Raw genomic sequence first — 24,040 nt, forward strand, 5'->3', positions numbered from 1 at the left:
CACACACACACACACACACACACACACAAACACACACGCGGTTGTAATGAGTGATTTGTTTTGCTGACTGGCTCCTTCAGTTCCTTCATTCCGCTGCTACACGTGTATTTATTTACTGAGCTGAAAATCAAGTCTCCAGCTTCTCAGTGAAAGTTTGAACCAGAAAAGAAGCATGAATCAGTTACCCCCCCCCCCCCCCTCCCCCTCCTCCTCCTCCTCCTCCTCACTGGGCAGGACGTAAATACCCTGACACCCCAAAATAAAACATCTCTTATTCAACCACATATTCACATGATCCTTTAATTCTTCAGTTATTTGGTTGTTTTTTTTGCTTTTACATTTTGAAAAATCCAAATTATGAGAATTAAAATACCTCATTGAAGAAGTAACGCTTCTCAAACTACACATCTCGTGCGTATTTCCCCCAAAATGTATTATTTTTTTCAGTGGCCATCATTTTAAAAGCAATTTATCAACTGAGAATAATTTCAAAATCAAACATATTTGATTATTCTTCATCATCCGCCTCGGTTTGTACTCACACGCTTCTTCAAAGATCCCCTGTGCTAATAAACCACTCCAATTAGAATCCAATAGACGGCACTTTATTAAAGAAACAGTTGTAATGCCTTCAAAATGGTTTTTTAAAAAACAAATAAGACAAGATGAATAAAATACAGGCTACAAGGTTCCCCTCTATTTTCTATACAAGGACAAACAAAGGCACATTCAGAAAACTGGAAAACGTTAAAGTGTTTGGTCCTCAACATCCAACCACTCCCCCTTTTCTCCTAAAAAATAAATTACTATATTAGATTTAATTTACAGTCACAACGAGCTGCTGCTGTTTGACACTTCTTGAAAAAACTAAATCTCAAAGTGAGAGGGAAGGAAACTTACGTGTCTGTGGAGAAACGACAACAGATCGATCTCTGTCCGCCGAGGCAAAGACCACAGGTACAAAAAATATAGAAAATATATATTAGAGTTATTTTCGTAGTGTTCAGAATTTGCTGCAGTCATAAACAAAAGCTCCCGAGGTGCGGTACAGGGACTGGCCGGACGGGAAGGCCATCTGACAGCTATTATTCCCGTTCACCGGGGAGCCGTTCAGCCCAATCCGCTGGGACTCGAACATCTCCCGCACGGAGTGAAAGTTCTGCTGCTGCGCCGGGTAGCCCGGGCTCAAGTGGCTCAGGTCCCCGTACCAGGACGCGATCCGGCCCTGGTGCGCGTGGTGGCCGTCCTGGCCCGCCTGGTTCACGTTGCTGTGCCCGAGCGGGGACGCGCTGCTCGCGGTGATGCAATAGTCGGGCAGCGCCTCCTCCACGGTGGTGGACGGGGCCAGGTGGCCGCCGCTGGATCGATCCCCCGCGTACAGGCTCATGGCTTGCATGTTGCAGTGATAGGTCGCGTTGGAGTTGGAGGAGAGGCCGTTCTGGTTGCAGGTCGTGGAGCCGTAGGTCTGGTTCGGGGAGTAGTTGAGCGACAGCGAGGGGGTGATACCTGTCCGGGGGGAGGCGATGAGGGGGGGCGACAGCTCGGCCTGCGGAGATCCCCGCAGGGAGGTCATGATGTTGTCCACGCTGAAGCCCTGCGCCGGGGCCTGGCCGTGGTGGTGGTGCTCGGCTCCGTCCATGCTGAGGGAGCGGGTGGAGGGCACGCTGTGCGGGCTGCCGGTGGACATGCTGCTGCTGCTGCTGTCCGGGCTCTCGGTCTTTGGCACGGTGCTCAGGGACGGGGACTCGGCCTGCGGCGGCGAGGAGCTCCCGTTCTCAGTCTTTATATCCTGGATGCGCACCGGCTGAGAGCCCTGCGCCGGCGGCTCCGTGTCGCGGCCCGGGCTGCGGGAGGACGGGTCCTTCCCCGGCCTCTCGTCCTTGTCCTTCTGCACGTCCTTCTTCTTGAATCTCCTCCGGCGCCGCAGGAAGCTGCCGTTCTCAAACATGTTGTAGGAGTCCGGGTCCAGGGTCCAGTAGCTGCCCTTCCCGGGCTTCTTGTCGTCCCGGGGCACTTTGACGAAGCACTCGTTGAGGGACAGGTTGTGCCGTATGCTGTTCTGCCAGCCCTGCTTGTTGTCCCGGTAGAACGGGAACCTCTCCATGATGAACTGATAAATCCCGTTCAGGGTGACCTTCTTCTCCGGTGAGTTCTGGATCGCCATGGTGATGAGGGCGATGTAGCTGTACGGAGGTTTGACCATGTCCTTCGGCTGGTGCTGCGGGGTGTACGGTCCGTACGCGCGGGCCATGCTGGCCGGGTACTGGTCGTGGGCCGCATGGGAGTACATGCTCATGGGCGCAGGCATCCCGGTGTATCCACCACCGGCCCGGTAGTAGCCCTGGTCGCTGCTGATGTACGGCACGACTCCCAAAGAGTTGGGGCTGGAGACGGAGTAGCGCGCCTGCATCCTGCGCGATGCGTAAAACCTCTCCAAACTGCGTCCCCGCGACGAAACTCACAGCCCGTGGCCGCGCGGCGACTCCGGCAAAGTTCTGGTTCGGTTCTTCAGGTCGCGGAGCTCCTTGTTCGAACCACAGCTCGCCACGGTGAACCGGAGAGAGCGCTCGCGGCCGCACGGAGCCTTTGGGAAACGGAGGAGGCTGAAAGTGAAGCTGGAGGAGCGCGAGGGACTCTACACCGCGAGACACTTTTCTTTTTTTTACCCTTCACATGTATTCCTCCCTTTTGGCTGCTGCGGCTGCTCCTCCCAGAAAGTGTGCGCCATCATCCAATTGGAGGACGAAGTGAACCTGTGGAAAAGCTGCGCGTCGATAAAAGTTACTACACCCCCCCCCCCTCCTCCTCCTCCTCCTCTTCTCCTCCTCTTCTCCTCCTCCTCCTCCTCATCAGTTTAAACATGAGTTATTAAGGCGCTGTGGAGGGTGTGCCCAAATGGCTGAAAAATACAGACCTCAACTTAATGACACCACCAAAGACTTTTAAGAAGTTTATCTTATCGAGAGAAACAATATAAGTTAATTTATTTATTGTCATGTGGTTGAAACATCTGATAATAAATAATCCTCTGCGTCTCTGAACCATTAGAGCTCGTGCGTAAAAGTGGAAATCATCCAAAAATGGCGCAAACTAAAAAAAAAAAAAAGATCCTCCTGTGATTTCTGTCACCTTCAGGCCTTCGTGGGAATTTGGGGGATTTTCCTAAATTAAAGTTTCACACCTGCGTGATTCAGACCTCGTCTCCGTCATTAGAGCCAAAGCTTCAACGATCAGGATCCACAGAGAGAGACGAGGCCGCGGGAGTGAGAGGAACCTCTGAATCAACAGATGGACATGAAAGAGCCCCCCCAACTGTGTGTGTGTGTGTCTGTGTCCGTGTGTGTGTGTGTGTGTGTGTCTGTGTGTGTGTCTGTGTGTGTGTCTGTGTGTGTGGACTCATTAAAGGTTAAATGGAGATCGTTTGGCTGCTGGGTGAGAAGAAGCCGGGACCTCGAGGTGACGCTTTTTAATTTGAACTCGTCCAAATGTCTCTCACACGGATCGCGCGGGTGCGAACGAGCATCAAAGCGTCACGTGTTGATTCCAGAGGAGAAAAAACCAACACGAGGAGAAATAACGGTTCTAAAAAAACACCACAGAGGTTTTTAATGTGTTTATTCAAACGGAGGAAAAACAAACTGTTGTTTTATATAATTATTTCTCTCGGGTAGATGATCAGTTTATTATCAATCTGAGAAATGTCCAGTTGAATAAAATCAAACCACAGGAAACATTAAAAACTACTTTGAAGTATTTTACTCTTATTTCGGGGGATTTGTTTTAAAGATAAAAAGGTTCAATGCTTCATTTCAGCTGCTTTTTATTAATTTAACTTGTCGCTCCACTTTAAATTAAATTATAATTGTGTCTAAAAAACGTTTGAACAGAATGTTTGAATAATTTAATTTAATTTAAGAATAATGAATAAGTGTTTTTCTTAAGGGAATTATATGTGTGTGTGTGTTTTTCATGCCACGGATTAAAGGACACATACATCTAATAAAGGTTTTTAAAATTTAAATAATGTGGAATTTAAATTAAGCGTTAAAACAGTTATTGTTTAACAGATTTAATAAAATACCTCAAGTTTTCATTTTCCTTCAAATCCACAAATCGAGTCAAAAACGAACAAACATGTTTGATGAAACTCTTTTTTGAACAAAAGTGAAAAACTTTCCAGTTAAAATCTTGAAAAGTTGTAAAGTGAAACAAACTGTGTTTTGACCGAGTCAATGTCTAAATGTTTATTTGTATTAAGTCGCTTTAATAAGAACTCATTGAATTGTTAGAAATAAATCAGGTTTAAATTAGTAAAATGTATAAATCCAGGCTTGTTGAAATAAAGTTAATATCACGAGAAGAGAGAAGATGAGAATTAAAGATCTGATAAGAAAGTGATGAACTGTGACGAGCTGATCTCTCACCTGAGTGTTTCCACTCCGCTCTTTGTTGTGTGATTTACATGTGTTACCACTGAGGAGGAGGAGGAGCAGGAGGAGCAGGGGGAGCAGGAGGAAGAGCAGGAGGCCGGGCCGAGTCACCTGTGAGGTCCGGGCTGTTCTGCTGCGGTCGTGACTGACCAGCGCCCCCTGCTGACTGGAGCAGCTGCAGCATCCCTGTCGTGACTGACCCGCAGGCTCAGAAAATAAATAAAACTTATTGAATATTTCAATAATATTTATTTTGTACTTTATACTGAAACTCTCAGAGAAAAGCTGGAATATTTTAAACTAAATTCAAAAAACTTCCTCCAAACTTCTTTATGTTTAAATGTTAAATAAATGTCCCGGTGACGTTTCATCGTTATAAATTAACTTGATCTAAAACAGAGACACGTGAACAACGCGCTGTTTCAACACACGACACGCTCCTGCCCCCTAGTGGCCTGTGCGTAAAAGCGCACGATGGATCCATGGATGGAGACTTTTAAATAAATAGATGAAAGATTGAATACATATAAAATGTAATGAATAATACTAAAGTAAGAATGAAATAAGGACATTGTGAAAATCACAGAATGATGTTTGGATTCACTTCTTCATGTTCGTGAGACTCCAGATGCAAAGTGCTTCTTCTTTATTTGATCTTTATACGTCATGAAAACTTAATTCAGTTTATATAAAAGTATGACAACTTTAATGTTAGGGTGCGGTTTGTCAAACAATTAGACAAAAGCTCCAAAAACCAGGAAACACGTTCAAACTAATAAGATATGAAGTGGTAATAGAATAAAGCAGTTCAAAGGGAATTCAGTGTGTGTTGTATTTTCTTTCAAATGATATTTTGATTGTATAAAAGAGCAATGACACAAAGAAACATTAAGAATATCCATAAATATTAAAGTAATAATCACAAACATATATTGAGTTGAGCAGATATGAATGCATGACATAACAACACATTAGAAGACATGACAACACACCAGAAAACACAGAAACACAACACAACAACTTTAAATGTTTTCTGATTGGTTGAGTTTGACCTTTCAGGCCACCGTAGAAAACTGTCCAGTCTTTGTTTTAAAGGATTTTACACAAACATGTTGAGAAGAATCAGAAGGAAATAATGTTTCAGTATCACAGCATCATCTTCATCATCTTCATCTTCATCATCTTCATTTTCATCATCATCATCTTTATCATCTTCATCATCATCTTCATCATCTTCATCATCAGCATCATCATCTTCATCATCTTCATCATCTTTATCATCTTCATCATCATCTTCATCATCATCATCATCTTCATCATCATCTTCATCTTCATCATCAGCATCATCATCTTCATCATCTTCATCATCTTTATCATCTTCATCTTCATCATCTTCATCATCATCTTCATCATCATCATCTTCATCATCTTCATCATCATCAGCATCATCTTCATCATCTTTATCATCTTCATCATCATCTTCATCATCTTCATCATCATCTTCATCATCATCATCATCAGCATCATCTTCATCATCTTTATCATCTTCATCATCATCTTCATCATCTTCATCATCTTCATCTTCATCATCTTCATTTTCATCATCATCTTCATCATCTTCATCATCATCTTCATCATCTTCATCATCAGCATCATCTTCATCATCTTCATCATCTTCATCATCATCTTCATCATCATCTTCATCATCTTCATCATCAGCATCATCTTCATCATCTTCATCATCAGCATCATCTTCATCATCATCATCTTCATCATCTTCATCATCTTCATCATCTTCATCCTCTTCATCACTGAACCTGAAGTTATCAATCCCTCGAGTCCTGTTTTCTACTCACTACCTGACAGTAAGTAGTGTTACAGCGCCCCCTGCTGTCACAAAGATGCACATGCACCAACAGGAGCGTAAAGGATGGAAACCATGAATTTATGAGCAACCATCACATCTTAATACTTATACTAATACTACTGCTACTACTACTGCTACTAGTACTACTGCTACTAGTACTACTACTACTTATACTTATAATACACCAATAAGCATAATATTGAATATTTCCCAGTGTTTAAACTGGTGACTCTCTACATTCTTCTCTTCTCCTGTGGGATCGTGTGTGAAGTTCTCCGGAGGCCCTTCACTGTGTCGTGGACGCTGTTTACATTAAGAACCTAATTAAACACAGACAGATTCCTAAAGTATCCCCGGACGTCAGCGGCCGTTCGACCAACGAGCACATTGCTGCTGCTCTTCAAATAAATAGCTGCCAATCATCCATGTGCAGCACATTAATATGTGTCTGCTTCCCGGGCTGCGGTGGGGGGGTGGGGGGGGACGAGGCTGAAGCGTCTCGAGGCCCCGGAGCTGCTTTTTAAAAACAGCACCATATTTAAAATGAGAGGAAAGATAAAGAGTCAGAACCTGGTCCTGGAGTCTGAGCTGGTTCTGGTTCAGTCGTCACCACTGGTCTTATCTCCTCTCGTCTGTCTGATGGTTCCAGTGGAATACAGATTAAAGACAAGCTCAGAGTTTTACATCGATTCCTCTTTGGAAACTTCAGGTCACGTTTGAAGGGTTAACATCTGTTTTATTTAACAGTTTAATATCCTCTACACGTTTAGTTTAAATTCATCATAGTGAGTAAGAAACGTTTTTGAGTCAAAATACAATAACATCATAAAAACAATTAAAACACTAGATATGAGTCTAAATAACAGACATCGTCTCTGAAGTATAACAACTCTGATATTGGATTTGTCTGTTTCTCATATAGAAGAAAAATTTACATGATTAAATAATGTGCAATGATCATAACTAATGACATTTAATGATAATAACGTATAATTGATTCTGTGCCTTATTTATTTTAGCTGTTTTAGATGGTTTATTATACATTAGTAATACATTCTTACTCAGTTTCTCTCCACATACATTGTAGTTTAACATACTTGTACATATACTCCATACGTTATATTATATATTTATATTTATCATAATATTCTGTGTGTATATTTTTATTCTTCGAGCTGCAGGGATCAGTTTAACATTTCACTCTGTTGGATTATAAATCCTGAATAAAGATAAAGTGACAAACATCATCATGTCTTCATCTCTTTTTATCTATCCTTCCTCTCTCTCTCTCTCTCTCTCTCTCTCTCTCTCTCTCTCTCTCTCTCTCTGTGTCCGGCAGGAGGTGATCAAGGATTCGGACTCGCTCCTCACAGACACCGAGACCATATCAGCAGTTTGATGCTCAACTCGTCCAGAGAGCTCAGACATGATGAAGAGTAAAAAAACAGTTTCATGTCCGGCTTTGGGAGGAGTCTTCATCAGCTCCACCTCTCAGGGAGGAGGAGGAAGAGGAGGAGGAGGAGGAGGAGGAGGAGGAGGAGGAGGAGGAGAGCATCATAACACATGAAGTGAAACAGAGGAGCAGCACAGAAATAAACAACCTCAGCATGAAAATATCCTGGAGACGTTTGGCGCCACCTGGTGGTGACATCATCCAGAGGCAGAATCTGTCTCTGCTGTCAATCATTGCTGCTCCGCCTCTTTTTCTTTTAGCATCAAACAGGAATCAGAAACGTCTCAAACATGAAAACAGAACGACGCAAACTATAATATATAAAATGATTTGTATGATGTGGACTTTGATTTTATTACTTTAGTCCATGTCCCATCTGTTAACATGGAGGAGGCGGAGTTAATGACCTATGCAGGGGGTGATCCAGATGTTTTGGCTTCACTCTCACTCTTTGTTTACGGTCACTGGCTCCGCTTCTTTAAAGCTAATGCTAATCATGCTACATTACTGTAAATCACTATGTGAACTTGCTGCTGTTGAATTTTAACATGATCAACATGTAAGTACAATTTGTTATACTAATATAATATTTTATTCATAAGATTTGATCAGACGTTTAATTCTGAACCATTAATGAAGAAGAAGAAAAGTCACTGATATGAGTTCACATCACCTGTGACTGTGAACCACAGATCAATAATCACGTCTGGACCAAACTAACCTGCTGAAAACAAAGGGGTGTTTCTTCTTGGTCTTCAAACACTAGTTTCTGATGATTTTATATTTTTCACTTTCTGTCCAAACATCTAAATATGTTGAAGGTTTGATTTTCTTCATCACCTTCACTCACACAAGTTCACGTTTTCATCTCTGTTTGTTAGGGAGAGGATGAGAAATGAGCCAAAATACAACTCTTTACATTTTGTGGTGGTTTGCACTTTCGCCTCAGAGCAAGAAGGTTCCTGGTTTGAATCCCGGTTTCGGTCTAAGTGGGGTTTCTCTCTCCTGGTGTTTGTTTCTCCAGGTTCTTCGGCCTCTTCAGTCAAACTCGAGCAGATCTGGGGTTTGGTTGATTGACGACTCTAGATTGTGATCGTGTGTGTGAGTGGGGTTTAACCCCCCCCCTCAACCCGTTAAGTGGTATAGATGATGGATGTAGTGGATTTAAATGTGGCTTCATAACAGAACTGTCACACGCTCGTTCTAGTCGTCTGTTATCTTTACAAAGCTTTGACTCTGCGTCTGCTTATAGGAAGTGTTTAAGTGAGTTTGAATCATGAAGTTCATGGGTTCTCTACTCAGGTCTATTTAAATGTTCAGAAACAGAAAACAGGTTCAATCAGGTTTTTATGGTTGAAACCAAAGGCACATGTGTTATTGACCTCAGCTTCTACACTACAAAATTAAAACTGTGAAGTTAAATTATTACTTCAATTTGTGACACACACGAGAATTAAGTTTTTACTTTTCAAGTTAAAGTTGTAAAATGTGTTGATTTAACCTGTGAACTTCTAAATGTTAGAAATTGTTTTGATTGTTTTGATTGTGTTCCTCAGATTTCAGTGATCAGTGGGGGTGTAGTCACCTCTTTATACTCTGCTCTGTGTAATCCGTCCGGCCACTAGATGGCGCCGTCCTCCACTATATAGTAAGGTCATTCAAATCCTGTCATGGAAATTCCAGTTGCTGCAGAATCCCTTTGACTTTTCATCAGGCTGGGATGCGTTCAGGAACAAACTGTGACTTCCTGTGACCTCACAGGAATCAAACTATGTGAGTGTCTGTCTTCTTCTTCTTGTTCTTCTTGTTCTTCTTGTTCTTTTTGTTCTTTTTGTTCTTCTTGTTCTTGTTCTTGTTCTTCTTCTTCTTCTTCTTCTTCTTCTTCTTCTTCTTGTTCTTCTTCTTCTTCTTCTTCTTCTTCTTCTTCTTCTTCTTCTTCTTCTTCTTCTTCTTCTTCTTCTTCTTCTTCTTCTTCTTCTTCTTCTTCTTCCTCTTCTACTTCCTCTTCTACTTCTACATCATCAGCCCATATAAACATGCAGCAGCACATCTGGCTCGGTCAGGGACAGATGTGACGTCTCACACAGGACATCAGGCCCTGGACCCCTCACTTCTTACATGAAATGCTGTGATAACAGATATGAAACATCTCAGCTAGAGGCCTCTTCTCCAGCTACAGAGGATTCACACACAGTCTTTCGAGGAGCTGTGTTGATGTCCTGATAAGAAGCTGCTCCTGCCTCAGCCCTGATTCTTGAGGGATGCTGCGTTTGACTCACAACCAGGAACCACGTAGACAAAAACCTGCAGCCGCCCAAAGTCTGCTGTGTGTTTGTGTGACGAGGCAGCTCTTCTGTTTACCGCTCTAAAAATATCTGTGTTGCTCTTCCAGGGACGCAGGCCTCTGTCGTCCCACTTGTTTACATGTGGCGTCCTCCAGTGTTTTGCAGCCTCAGACGTGCACATGTGCAGAGAGGAGCTTCTCCTGTGTCGCACTGAGGCTGAGGTCAGACGTGCACAGGGTGGAAAGATTCACAGTGAGTCAAATCATATGTATTTAAATTTAAAAAGCCTCTTTTAAAGGAGTTTTCAGAGATCAGCCTGTGGCTCTTACTTTCTAGGTTATTCTCACCCATCAACCCCCCAGCGGAAAGTAACTAACTACATTTGGATGAGTACTTGTTACTTGAGTATTTACCTGTTATTCTTTTATTCCACCAGGTTTCAAACGGTAATATTGTCTGTTTCAATCCATCACATTTATTTGACAGCATTTACTTTGCAGAGTAAAAAACAAAAGCAGCTGATAACTAACAAATCCTCGTCCTCAATTAAACTCATTTAGGTGCTATAATCAATAATGACAATCTATAAATATAATAAAAAATAGATCATAACATGTAAAACACACAGGACTCATTCAGCTGCGCAGAATTTATTTAACTTTTGATCCTTTAGGTTTCTACTAATTTAGATTTTAAAATTCAAGGGTTTGACTTCAGTTGCATATTCTATTCATTTCTAATTGACTTTGACTCAATTTAACTAGTCATAGTAATTAACTTAACAATTCTCTACAATAATAATAGTCGCCGCTGCATATTAAAACAAAAACTATACTCACATTATAAAAGGAAATTATGGATTTGATAATAAAATGTTTCTTCAAGTGAAAAGTAAGATTCAAGGAGGTTGTCATATTGTTTGTGTGTCTTTGCTAATGAAAAAGATTTATTATTATTATTACAATTAGAATTATAAACCTGACCACCAGAGGTTTTTTGCAGCAATGCCACTTTAACTTAAAAAATTGATCTATTCAGATCAATTATTTAAGTTAAAGTGGCATTGCTGCAAAAAACCATAGTAATAAGTAAAAGTCTTGTTTTTAAGTTCTTTTTGAGGCTTTAATTCTTAATACTTCATGAAAGTATTGACTCGTGCAACATTGTCAAAGTTACACTATTTTATATTATTTCATCTCTTTAAGCATTTTAAATTGCAGCTGTTTTACAGGAGAGATATTTAAAGTTGAGTTTAGTTGATAATCGTGTCAGAAAAATACAAACTGATCCTAAGTTTTGAACAGAATCTAAAATCATAATGTGCAAATGTTCTCAAAAAGATGAGTTTAAGTATAAATGAGGGGACTTAGTTGTTTTCCACCAATGTGTGAAGAGCCAGATGTGCAAAATAAATGTGTTTCTATGATATTTAATCTCAACATCACCTGTTTTCTTTAGATGCAAAATGAAATTTACGTTTCCCACATAACAGACACGTCTTTGTATGGAAGCACAAAAGTCTGAATTTAGCCTAAAATATATATCAGCTTTATTGAATCATTTTACAAGACAAAAAGAAACCAAGTTGGCAAAGGGGTTATACAATAAGTGCAGGTTTGTTGCAGTTCATGTTAGCCTCAAGCGTCGTGTGTGTCGTTATAGATCAGAGTTACATAGAATACAAAGTGTTTGCACGTGTTACAGGAGCAAACACACTTTTTTAAGAAGTCGTGTTTGTGAGACTTCCGTTGAAGGCACAGTGGTTTGTTTCTTCTTCTTCTTCTTCTTTTAAAGGCCTCGGCTGGTTTCTTCATTCGTTTCCTTACAAAATGCAAAAAAAAAGTTTTTCTCAAAAAAAGTGCGACCGAGAGAGAAACAGAGAGTTCGGCCGCGAGGAGGAGGAAACAAACACATCCTGCTGCGAATCCTCCGACATCACAAAATGTTCTGGTGACGACCTGCAGTTTGACTGGGGCCGTCGGCTCCTCGGAGAGACGCGCGCGCTCACATGACGCACGGCTTGATGTCCTGGCACACGCTCTGGGGGTGGTGGTGGTGGTGGTGGTGGTAGTAGGAGCCACCGGCCGAGGGGTGGAAGGACGAGATGCCGTTAAAGTTCAACACAAAGTCTTTCCTGTCGCACACCGACGAGTGGCTCTGGTAGCGAGGGATCCCCACTGCAGGAGAACAGAAGGGGGGGGGGGGGGGGGGGGTTAAATACATGGAATCACTCTGGAGACATTCACCCACACGAGATTTTGTGCATCTTGAATTAAATCATTCTGCAGAGAAACAGGGTTGAAGGTTTGTTTTTAGCCCCAAAAATTATGTTTTTACATGAAAAAACATCTTTAAAATCCAAACCAGCCTTTTCTATAAACTGTTTTTACCTTTTCCAACTGCTGCTAATTATATATTAAGATTTGTGACTAAGATATTAAACTAAATTTTTTAAGAAACTGCATCTCAAAGGCTTTAAAATAAACCAACTTGATTCCTGCTTGAGGCCTCGTTTTGCTCAGTTTATTATTATTTTATAAAAGATCAAGTAAATCCCTACTTATGGATTCATTTACAGTGGAAATGTTGTTTTTCTTAACATCAATATGAATTTTTAATAACATCTATTTCGATATTTGACTCCTGCAGCTTCCATTAGGTGACAGCTCAGTAAACCAGCAGTGAACCAGTATCTTAAAGGCCAGTGCAGCTTCCTTCTCCTGCTTCTCTGAACCTGAGTGTCATACTTTACAGTTTTACGGATTCACAGGCTCAGTGATCTGTGAGTAATTCCCCCCACAGTCTGAGGGAAGTGTGTTCGAACGGGATTCAGTGGCCGTGGCTCCGTGTGTCTGTAAATGAGCCTCTCTTTCCACAGACAGAAAAATAAATGGGAGGCTGCGGCTGCGTCAAGGTCATAAGGACTCCAGATGTGACGGTGTTTTTCAGGGGAAGACAGCGTGGCTTTATCCTGCGGGGCCAGGGGCTCGCTGCACCCCCCATCCACCCACCCACCAACCCTGCGTGCGCCCCCGACCCACAAGACAACGCTCCTGACACCGTGTCGCCACTGACCCTGCACTGCACCGTCCAACGCGCTTCACCCTCCGCGCACAGGCTCAATTAGGACGCTGCGTAAAGGCGCGCAGGCCTCTGGGCTCTGGGCTCTGGTCTGTGGCGGTTCCGCGCCGGTGCAGCTCCTCCGCCGGTGTGGTCCGACCTGCACAGTCTTTGTTTGGGTAACCTCTGGGACCCCGTCGGGCTCCAGCGGGGCTCCGCGCGCCTCGGTGAAATCCCCAGACTTCAGTAAAGCCTCCGTGTGTTGTGTTAAAGGAGACGAGCGTGAAGCAGGGAGGTGGATCCGTGTTTCCTCTTAATCTCATAATTCCTCCCCTGAATGGTGATTTACGACTTTCTGCAAACTGCGCATTAAATGAACGTATTTTACTTTCATCCAGTAAGAAAGTTATTTTTTATATTGGGCCTGAAAATCCTTTAGAAACCTGACGCGTTGCTTTATAATCCAATAAACACTCGATGCAACTTTATCATTCAATATAATTCACTAAAAAGTACTTCAGTGATTTTATATTACATATGGGAAATCAAATTAAACTGTATAATTTAAATGAATAAGGGTGGATGCAATTTAGAAATTTATTTTGCTAACTGCCACGTGAATAGAGCCTCTGAACTATAATTCAATATAATTCATATTATTATTATATTTAAATATTTACTTAACTCCGATTTATGAGTGATATTATATGTTATAAATAACATATATAACCCTGCTGTAGATAGACACCACTAAGTTGAATCTGTCTCGTTAAGACTGATAAACATTCATGTGTGTATAGATTTGTTTTTGCTGTCAGGATGCGGCAGATCCTGGATCAGTTACCTGATATGTCGCTGGAGTGGCTGTCCCTGCCGTTCTGGTGGAGGTAACTCTGCTCCAGGGAGTACGCAGACATGCCGGAGTGTAAGCCGGAGGACGCGGGGCTGCTGGAGGCCAGAGGCTGCTGCTTGATGTACGGGGACCCGCCGGAGGAAGCCCAGTGCGCGGATGAGCTGGCGTACGGGGAGTGGCCGTCCAGCGCGCTGGCCATGGCCGGAGAGGACGGTACGGGGCTGCTGCTGCTGTCCGGTCCATACTCCCCGTTGGACGGCACGGGACAGCTCGCCATGTACGTGGAGCCGGGGCTCGGGGACATGTGGGGGACGTGGTGGCCGCCGCTGAGCCCGTCGTACCCCCCGGCCATGGAGTTGCTCATCATGTCCAAGTTGTAGCTGTTGCCGTGGCAGGCGAGGGACGCAGAGGGCGCCTGGAAGTCGAAGCTCTGCGGGAGGATGGAGGTGCCGAAGCCGATGCCGTTCATCATCCGGTACATGGGCTTCAGAGCCTGACACTTCCTCCTGAAGCCTCTGGGTCTGCGCCGAAACGAGCCCTCCTCGAACATGAACTCGCTGCCCGGGTCGATGGTCCAGTAGTGGCCCTTCCCCGGCCGGCCCAGGCCTTTGGGCAGCTTGATGAAGCACTCGTTTAGGGAGAGATTGTGCCGGACGGAGTTCTTCCAGCCCTGATACGAGCCCCTGAAGAAGGGGAAGCGAGCCTGGAGGAACTGGTAGATCTCGCTGAGTGTCAGTCGCTTGGTGGGGGAGCTCTGGATCGCCATCACGATGAGAGCGATGTAGGAGTACGGCGGCTTCTCCGGTCGCCTTAAACCGGAGGTCGACTTTTTCCCTTTGGCGGCGGTGGACGAACTTTCTGTGGCGGCTTGTGAGCTCAGCATGGCGGGATGCAGGACGCCGGACACCGGGCTGGATCTCAGAGGAGGCGGAGGGTCCAGCTGTTGCTGCGGGGTCTCGGTCGTCATGTCTGACGTACGACCGGCGTGTAGAGGAGAGAGGGAGGGAGACGAGAGGAGCGGGGAGATGTTTCAGAGCAGAAATATGTCGATCCAGCGGATCCGTGTCCGTGCAAGTGAGCGTTACACCACCAGTGGTCCTCAGAATCCCAGAGCAAAATGGAGTGAAATCTGTCTCCAGTTACGCACGACTCTCCCGTTACGCACGGTGCTCCCCTGACGCATGAAGAACGCACGGCGGGTACGCACTGACAGGGAGAGAGGAAGAGGAAGAGAGAGTGGGGGGAGCTGGATATTCACTGGAGACTCAGTGTCCGGGTCTTGGGCTCGTCACAGCGGCCCCACTGGGCATCACAGGGGCGCTAAGTGGTGCTGTGTGGCGCGCCGGGTGGCCGTCACCCGCCCACCAATCGCTCAAGTGCAGGGGACACGAAAACCCCTCGACTTATTGCGTCCAGCCAAACAAAGCTCCACCGCCTATCATTTCATAAATCTCTCTTCCCCCTGCGTGGGACCCCCCACCCCTTCTCCCCGTCCGCACTCTCCCTGAAGTCAGTGACGAATACAGCCCCCCCCCCCCCCCCCCTACTCACCCTCACCCTCCTGCCAAATCTGGCCCGAGTCCACTTACCGTCCTCAGCAGCGTCGGAGCCCCACAGTTCTCTCCTCTCCTTGTCGTCTTTCCTCCCCTCCCACTCCCTCGCTCCAAGTTCGGGCTACACGCAATTAAGCCATCTATCAAACCTCCCCCAGACATCCCAATCAACAGCGCCACACGCCACCCCCCCCCCCCCCCCTCCACCCTGCACCCTCCTCTCTTTGATTCTACACGTATGAAGCTGGAGTTTCTGCTCCATGTGCGTAAAAGACGCAGCTCTTGCACATGGAGACCCTCGCTCGCTGGTTCCTGCTGCGGACACACGGAAAAGGCCTCGTCTTGTATTATTTGTATTGTTTCTGCTCATGATTTCCTCCTGAACGGGTCCAGAGGATAACAAAAACAAACTGTCGCGGAGCCGGGCCGGCGCAGAGGAGTGAGAGCGATGGAGAGGTGGTGGTGGTCTTTACCGTGCGTGTATGGAGCGAGGGGGGTCGGGGCTGGGGGGGCGCGCTGAGTAAATGACTTTGACATGAGTGGAAGCAGGCTTTTTCCATCAAGCCCGGCCCTGGATACCACACACAGCGCGCCAGTGTCAGCTTACCGCCCCGGGCCAGAGCCGGTCCCATGGGCCCCACGTTCATTAGAGAGAGAAAAGCGAAATTAGGCGAGCGGGCGTCGACAGTTTCCTCCCCTATGGAGACATCACACACAGATTTGTCCGACATGATGGAGTTATATATCCCATAAAGATAATATCAACATCCGTGCTGCGACGGAGCGCAGATCTCTGGGATTTGAAGGACATAGAAAACACGTTTCCTGGCTGTAAACTTTAAACCGTAAACCGCGCGCTCTTCTGTTTATTATTTCCCCTTTTTATTAATTTGTATTCATGCATATTTTTTATATAAGGTAATTTTTTAAAGATCATATTTATATGCTTTCCTTTCCACCATCTGAGTGGATTCTGTGTGATGAAATAAAAAACACAATAAAATTCAAACTTTGCAGGTAAAGTTTTTAATCCATATTTTTAATATTCCATTTCTTCTCCTCCTCGAATGTGTGTGTGTGTTTATTTGTGTTAGTCAGTGTGTGTTAGTGTGTGTGTGTGTGTGTGTGTGTGTGTGTGTGTGTGTGTGTGTGTGTGTGAATGTGTGTATGTGCGCACGTGTTGGCCGTCACTGCCTTTTATGAAATTGCGCCACAGCCCAGGAGGATTTTTCCAAACAATAACCAGCAACAATAACCTTTGCACTTTTGCACAACAAAGGATGTGCGGATAAAATCATTTTTCCACCGCGACACACTGAGCCGCGCGGAGGAGCCGAGCGGACCCAGAAATTTCCTGCGACATCAGAAAGCTGCGCCCCCCCGCTGGGACCAGGATGCCTCGGCGCGCAGGGAATCTTTGTTCTGGAGCCGCTTTGAAGACGCGGCGCTCCGGCGGCGTTTTACGCATCGAGATTATACGAGCTCCCAATTTAGCCTTTTGGAAAATAATATATCAAGAGCTCCGCCGCCACCACGGAGGCTTCAGAGGTGTCTGTGATCGAGTCCCGGCTGGAGGCCCATCATCAGGCCTTCTGTTTGTTTTCATGCTTGGCCTCAGATTATTGTTTATCCGCATTAAATATTAGATGGATTAGATTTGTGGGAAAATGCTCGTCGGCCTGCTTGACCTCAGGTAGCCTGCTCCAGGCCTTTCAGAAATAAAACTGTCTTCACCTTCATTAAATCACACGTTAATATAATAAAATCTGTAAATAATATACACTTCACTATAATTGATTCTTATTGATATTTAAAAAAAAGTAGCTGTTCCTCAAATGATCCAACAACATTATCATCAAGACATTTAAGCCTATAACGAGATTGTTTTTATATATTTTAATCTCCCTAATTTATTAAATGAACCAAGAATAAACCAAATACATTAACTACCACAATAACAAACTGTGTGTTCACATCAGTTTAACGCTAATCTAATATTATTTTGGCCGCCGGGCTGTTCTCCCTGCTCCGCCTGTGCTTCCTGTGGCGGTGCCGGCAGCTTTGGAGCTGGCTCCCCGGGCTCCGGGAGGTCAGGCGCGGTTCAGTCTGCAGGAGTGACGGACTGTTTGGACTTCCTAACATTGTGCCTGCCCGAAAACGTTTGCTCTCATAACAAGCGTGGGTCTCGCTCCGCCTGGGGACGGGCCCGAGCTGCTCCTCGGAGGCGGCACGACCCGCACAGGCCTCTGGGAAACACGCAGAGGGGAACGTGGGGTTTACAGATGTGAAAGATGCGCGTGCTGACAGTGAAGATGATGCAGGCACGACCGGAAACACGTGACAGACCCACACATACACACACAGGTGTGTTGTTCTGCTGTTTCACCTGCAGGTCGCAGCATTGTCCCTGCAAACAGGAGCGAGTCTCACCTGTCACCTGTTGTCTCAGACACACACACACACACACACACACACACACACACACACACACACACACACACACACACACACACACACACACACACACACACACACGCCAGTGTTTGTCTGCTGCTGGTCTCATCCACACAGATTCAGTCTGCACATGGACGATGCTCGAGCACGTGATCTATGACGTTCAACCGAGTGAATTATTCTATTAATTATTAGACATTAAGTCATTAGTCATTAAATCAGAGGTTCACAGTTTACACGGAGCAGCTCCAACATCACAACAGGTTTATTTCTGACTGAGTTTGTCCACAGAACTGTGAGAAATTAATTCAAAATATATCTTAAATCAAAAATAACTGATAGTTTCAAACCAGACCTCAGATACACACCAGTCAGACAAAGCATTAAAACCAGTGAGGCCTTTACCTCTTATAACGTTGGGTCTGTTTCTATCCTACATTAGAATATATTTAAAATAATACAAATATATATAGTTCAGTGTTACACGTCCTTCTTTATCTGTACAGTCAAAATAACTTGACTTCAAACTCCAACCTTCTCTTTTAAATTAGTTATTTAATTTAATCCTCAGTAAATCATTGACATCAGTCAAACCGGTTTACAGCTTATATTATTTATTTATTTTGTAATCTCATTTTGATGGGGAATTCGCATCTTCTCTTAAAATCCCATAAACATGACTTTATTATTTAATTGGTCTATTTTTGAAGAAACATTTCTTGGTTATGTCACATTAAAAATATAAAATAAATACATATACAAACAAATCATTGTAGATTATTAAGAGAATAAGGTATTCTACATTTTCAGATGTAGTTTGTTCATAATTAATATAAATGCGGGTGCAGATCAGAAGATGGTTGTATTAATAGTTTTCTCGTGTGCGTGAGGAACGTCCGGTCACGCGCCTGCTGAGGCTGGGGTCTGTTTCAGGACCGTGGAGAGCAGCTGGACCCTCCGGACACGAGCCTGCAGGGCGGTGTGCGCGCACTCAGACAATATACAGGGTGTGCGCGTGCATGTGAAGATGTGGCCACAGTGGGGCTGTGTGTTTTTGTTGAAGGGACAAATGACTGAATTCATCACTTAATCATTTAAATTGTGTTCTTTAAACTATAACAGTATTAATATCAAGGAGTCATCCATGTTGAATAAAATTAAAATAACACAAATATGATTTTGTAAAGTCTCCATTTCTCTGAGCTCCTCTGGATTGATAGTTATTATTTAATAAAACATTGGGTTTTTCTTTTTTCTGTCAGATTTTATTTGTAGTGTCAAACATGACATTTGAAAAGCAGTCACATTTAATGTTGTAAGATATTAAGCTGAATATTTCCCCCACCGAATCTGTGCTCTTATTAATCCACCGGCATGTTTATTAATTCATTTCTTTCATTTATCAAAAACCGCACAGCCCGAATACAAATATCACAATTTGATGCACCGGATTATAATATAGTTTATTGTACTTTAGCAGATTAGAACGAAGAAACAACACGATAACAATTATCATTAACATTACATCATAGCAATTTATGATTTATTCTGTTATTTTATTGTGCCTTCTTTTATTTAAACCATTTTTCTTAAGCAACACATTTTAAATATAAGAAATGAGGTGATTTCTAATACATACGTTTAAATGTATTATTTCGATGATGATGATGATAATGATTTTTGCTTTTTAATAGATTATGAGACAAGAATATATTTTCCTGTTTTTTCTTTCAGATGGTAAAATCCATATTTGGAGTGTCAGCTGTGCAGCAGGTGTTTAAAGACCTGCTCACACATCTGTACATCTCCACATCTGCTTTTATCAAACACATTCTCTTCACGTCTGCAATGAAACACTCAGTCAACATCAGGGTCCCATCGTTTTGTTTTTTATTCATAGAAAATACCAGGCATGCATGAATCAATCTCAGTAAAGAGCAGGACATCGTTCCATGCGGGTCTAGTGCAGCCACGTGACTCTCAGCGCAGCTCAGTCAATATTTTGTATATTTATATTTATATGTACAACAGTATTTTTACACAGCAGGTCATACAAAACACGGAAATATAAATAGATGAATAGTTTTAGGTTTGAACTCGGCACAGGGCTGCCGCGTCATACAGTAGAAATGACCAATGAACCATGGAGAGGACGCACACACACACACACACAGACACACACACACAGACACACACAAACAAACACACGCACACACACACAGAGGAATGTCCTGTGATGTCATCAGTCACCACACACTTAGATCGATATTAACATGTTTTTTGCTCCTCTCCAGAAAGACACACATGACGGGGACAGACACACACTGACACAGCTGAAGCACTGGAAGTTAAGACCCAGAGAAGTGCACGTCACGGTTCAACACACAGGTCTGACGTCAGTCCGGGGCTCTCATGACAGCAGGGAGTCTATATGGAAACATCGCGCCCGGTTGGGCACCCTGAACGCGGCCTCGGCTCCGCTCAGGCCCGGTGCCGGGTGCCGGAGGTATGAGAGCGCGTCCCTGCCGGGCTCCGTGCCGCCGGACGCCGCGTCGGACAGGTACATGTGCTGGGCCGGGTAGTTCAGAGGATACGGCAGCACATGGGCCCCTGGGGGCCAGTAGAGCCGGGGGCCGTGGGGGTCCGCCTCAACGTGGCAGTCCTCCCTGCGTTTGAAAGGTGTGCTGAGGATGCTGTCGATGGCGAAGGAGCTGGAGAACTTGGCCCCCACCCTCTCCTCCGGGCCGGGGAGGCGGGTGTCCTCGCTCAGGATGTCCGGGCTCTCCTGCTCCTGCTTGGGGCCCCTCTTGGCGATGCGCTTCCTCCTGCGGCGGAACACCCCGTCCGCGAAGGTGTACTCGCTGTGCGGGTTGAGCATCCAGTAGTTGTCCTTGCCCCAGGGCCGGGAGGGGTCCCGCAGCACCTTGAGGAAGCAGTCGTTGAGTGACAGGTTGTGGCGCACGGAGTTCCTCCAGCCGGTGTAGCTGCCGCGGAAGAACGGGAACTTCTTCATCAGGTAGTCGTTGATCTCCGCCAGGGTGAGGCGGCCGCTGCCGGCCTCCCGGATGGCCATGGCGATGAGGGCGATGTAGGAGTACGGGGGCTTGGGTCTGCGGGTGTACGGCTTCCCCTTGGCGCCGTCCCCTCCCTGGATGACAGGTGCCGGGCTGTTGGCCACGAAGTCCCCGTCCGAGCCGAGCTCGTCCCCGGACAGGGGAGACGGGATCCCCCCCTCTGCGTCCATACACAACTCCAGCGGCTTGTGCACGAAGTGGTGCGCGGAGAAAACCTCAAGTTTCATGTTTCCCCAGTGGAGAAGGCGGCTCTGCTCCCCGGAGTGTCTCCTCTGGTGGAGCGCAGCAGCAGGTGTAGCGGTCCTTGGATCAGTGGAGGCTGGTGTGCAGCGCGGCGGGCACCCTGAGCCTCTGTGGAGCAGCAGAGCGCAGATCTGTCTCCGGAGACACGCTCCTCTATAATATAATGCCTCGGAAGGGGGCGGCCCACAGGCGGGGTTAGCAGCTCGAATCCATTCAAGCGATTGAGTGATGTCGTCTATATGTTTACTGTTGGATGGTGAAAGAAGAGAGGGGGCGGCTATTAGAGTAATTAACCTGTCAGACTGTCTGAGGGATGGATAGATGAATAGATAGATAGATAGATGAATAGATAGATAGATAGATGGATAGATAGATAGATAGATAGATAGATAGATAGATAGATAGATAGATAGATGAATATATATATAGATTGACAGAAAAATAGATAGATAGAAAGATAGATAGATTAATAGATATATATAGATATATAGATAGATCGATAGATAGATAGATAGATAGATAGATAGATAGATAGATAGATAGATAGATAGATAGATAGATAGTTTAATAAATAGATAGATAGATAGATAGATAGATAGATAGATAGATAGATAGATAGATAGATTAATAGATAGAAAGATCAAAAACAGTGTAAAACATTCTTCTCTTTACTCGCTTATAGAAACAGAAAAGTTAGATTTGACACTTTTACGCACAGCAGCAAACTTTTACTGAAGCGTCTCCCGAGTCTCAGTCGTCCGGTCAGACCGGTCAGACACAGACATAGTAGAAAACACAGAGAAGTAAACGAGGATGTGAAGTTTTCAGCCGGTTTCTTCCTTCCTCCGGTGGAACGGAGCAGTAACGCGGGCGCAAAGCTGAAGTGAGAAAGACGCACAAAGGCAGGTGACAGCTCCGGAGTTAAGGGAGAGGACTCAGGTGAAGAATAAAGGAAAACGTTGCCTAAGAGGTCACGTGAAGTTCAGACACTGGGACCATTGCATCTGCACGCAAAGAGCAGCCGGAGTGACGTAGAGAAAACAGGTCTTTCACTGTGTTAGAGGCAGTGATGCAAGTGAGAAGAGAGGGAGGCTGCCTCTCAGGATATTTGCGGATTAGACGCAAAGCAGGTTCAGTAATAATAATCATAATTTTCTGTATTTCTTCTTGGTTGGAATATAGGTTATACTTTGGATTCAGCAAGCATTTCTCTGTTATTATTGTCGAGTCTTTTTAGTCCAAATCTTTCCAATGAGGAAACTGGCATTGAATCAGTGCACCAGGGTCCGGCCACAGCATTTCCATTAGATCCAGTCCAAACCTCACACTGGTTAGAGGGAGCCAGGGCCGGAACAAGAGATTTCATGGTCCTGAGCTGCAGTCCCTCTACTTTGAAATGTAGTGGGGGGTGTTTTCCTGGTGAGGCACTGGGAGGGATTCAGATGCTTATTAATTATTATTTTGTGAACCGAAAGTCAACAAATATTCATGTTTTAATTAAATGTCCAAATGCTATTTAGTGCCACGTGTCACTCAGTGAAGTCATGCTGAAATTCTTCATGGCCCGAAAAACTGATTTAGTAAAATTACTTTCTAGTTTGTAAACAACCCACAAAAAGTTTCACAACAAAAGTGTATCAGTAATGAAGTAATTTGAAAGTTTTCTTCTTTAAATCGACGAGTAAAATGAATTCACAAAAGTCAGAATAAGACTTCCCACCGGAGCGCACCCTGCTGGCCGCTCAGTGCAGCTACACACGCAGTGAGTCAGCGTCAGCTCCACCAACGGGTTTTTACGTAAACTCAGGAGCCCGACACCTGTAAACCAAATCTCTGTTTGTTCCACTGACTCGGCTCCTGTCAACACCTTTCAGCTCCTTGAAGACACAGAGAGAGAACACAGTGTTACCGTGAGTTATGAGCCTGGCTTCAGGCCAGAAATAATCATTTAACTGTCTTCTGCGGCACCACTCCTCCTCCTCCTCCTCCTCCTCCTCCTCCTCCTCCTCCTTCTCTTCCTCCTCCTCCTCTTCCTCGGACCTCACTGGGACCCGAGTGCTCTGTGCTCACATTCATGTACTGTACACGGCGCTAATGTAAAGATTTATTACGATCCTGTAACACATTCTGAGATGGATGCTAAACCAAAACCCACATGAAAGAACCGTGTGGGAGTAAATTTATGAGGATTTCATTCCGATGCCATTTGACATTAGATAACGACGCTGTAAACCAACCGCTGCCAGTCTGAGCTGGAATCTGTGTTTGGCATCCCGAGGGCTTTGTGTAGCTACAGTACGTTTCAATTTTATCACCTAATTATCACCTTGGGTTTATGCATGACAGGCACGATTAAAGCTGTCACAGTAGCCTGAGCTGTTTGTGTGTCTGTGTGAGTGTGTGAAAGCGACGGAATTAGGATGCTAAGTTGGCTAATTACAAACACATGGACTTAATCAGCGACACAACAGTTTAATGAAAGGCCTGATGATGACTCGTCTCTCTCGAGTTTAGTTGAATGAATCTATTGATGATGTGGGATCTGTTGAAAGCTGGATTTTGGTTGTTATAAAGAAATTAAAGATTAATCTCCACTGAACAGGTTCTGCTGAGGTTCCACTGGGCAGATGTGAAAACTCTGGGAAGAGCTCTCACAGTCGGACCTTGAATTAAAACTGTTCCCAGCTGGAGAACGGCCCTGGAACATGTTTGGATTTTCATCGTACATATTTGATGAGTGTGAGATTTTTACTGTTCTTTATTCAAGG

The 24,040-nt window shown here is 44.7% G+C and overlaps 3 protein-coding genes across 3 annotated transcripts; all 3 read right to left on the minus strand.

Annotated features, from left to right (window-relative positions):
• Positions 1 to 282: 282 nt before the first annotated feature.
• Positions 283 to 2,731, minus strand: foxc1b (forkhead box C1b). Its single transcript, XM_053430851.1, has one exon. The coding sequence runs from the start codon at positions 2,408 to 2,410 to the stop codon at positions 1,004 to 1,006; it is 1,407 nt and encodes a 468-aa protein (XP_053286826.1). The 5' UTR covers positions 2,411 to 2,731; the 3' UTR covers positions 283 to 1,003.
• An 8,829-nt stretch (positions 2,732 to 11,560) lies between these two features.
• foxf2b (forkhead box F2b) lies at positions 11,561 to 15,203 on the minus strand. The gene is made up of 2 exons (XM_053430646.1): positions 13,940 to 15,203; positions 11,561 to 12,212 (listed from the first exon to the last, which is right to left on the minus strand). The coding sequence occupies exons 1-2, from the start codon at positions 14,913 to 14,915 to the stop codon at positions 12,040 to 12,042; spliced, it is 1,149 nt and encodes a 382-aa protein (XP_053286621.1). The 5' UTR covers positions 14,916 to 15,203; the 3' UTR covers positions 11,561 to 12,039.
• A 4,625-nt stretch (positions 15,204 to 19,828) lies between these two features.
• LOC128448096 (forkhead box protein Q1) lies at positions 19,829 to 21,388 on the minus strand. Its single transcript, XM_053430647.1, has one exon. It carries the CDS (start codon positions 21,254 to 21,256, stop codon positions 20,366 to 20,368), a length of 891 nt encoding a protein of 296 aa, XP_053286622.1. The 5' UTR covers positions 21,257 to 21,388; the 3' UTR covers positions 19,829 to 20,365.
• Positions 21,389 to 24,040: the final 2,652 nt, after the last annotated feature.

Source organism: Pleuronectes platessa, chromosome 9 (assembly GCF_947347685.1).
Source record: "Pleuronectes platessa chromosome 9, fPlePla1.1, whole genome shotgun sequence".
Lineage (NCBI taxonomy): Eukaryota > Metazoa > Chordata > Actinopteri > Pleuronectiformes > Pleuronectidae > Pleuronectes > Pleuronectes platessa.

Coding starts and splice junctions, on each gene's coding strand:
- foxc1b (XM_053430851.1), bottom strand. CDS start 2,410: ATGCAGGCGCGCTACTCCGTCTCCAGCCCCAACTCTTTGGGAGTCGTG.
- foxf2b (XM_053430646.1), bottom strand. CDS start 14,915: ATGACGACCGAGACCCCGCAGCAACAGCTGGACCCTCCGCCTCCTCTG. Junction 12,213..13,939: donor CCACTCCAGCGACATATCAG/GTAACTGATCCA, acceptor GTTCTCCTGCAG/TGGGGATCCCTCGCTACCAG.
- LOC128448096 (XM_053430647.1), bottom strand. CDS start 21,256: ATGAAACTTGAGGTTTTCTCCGCGCACCACTTCGTGCACAAGCCGCTG.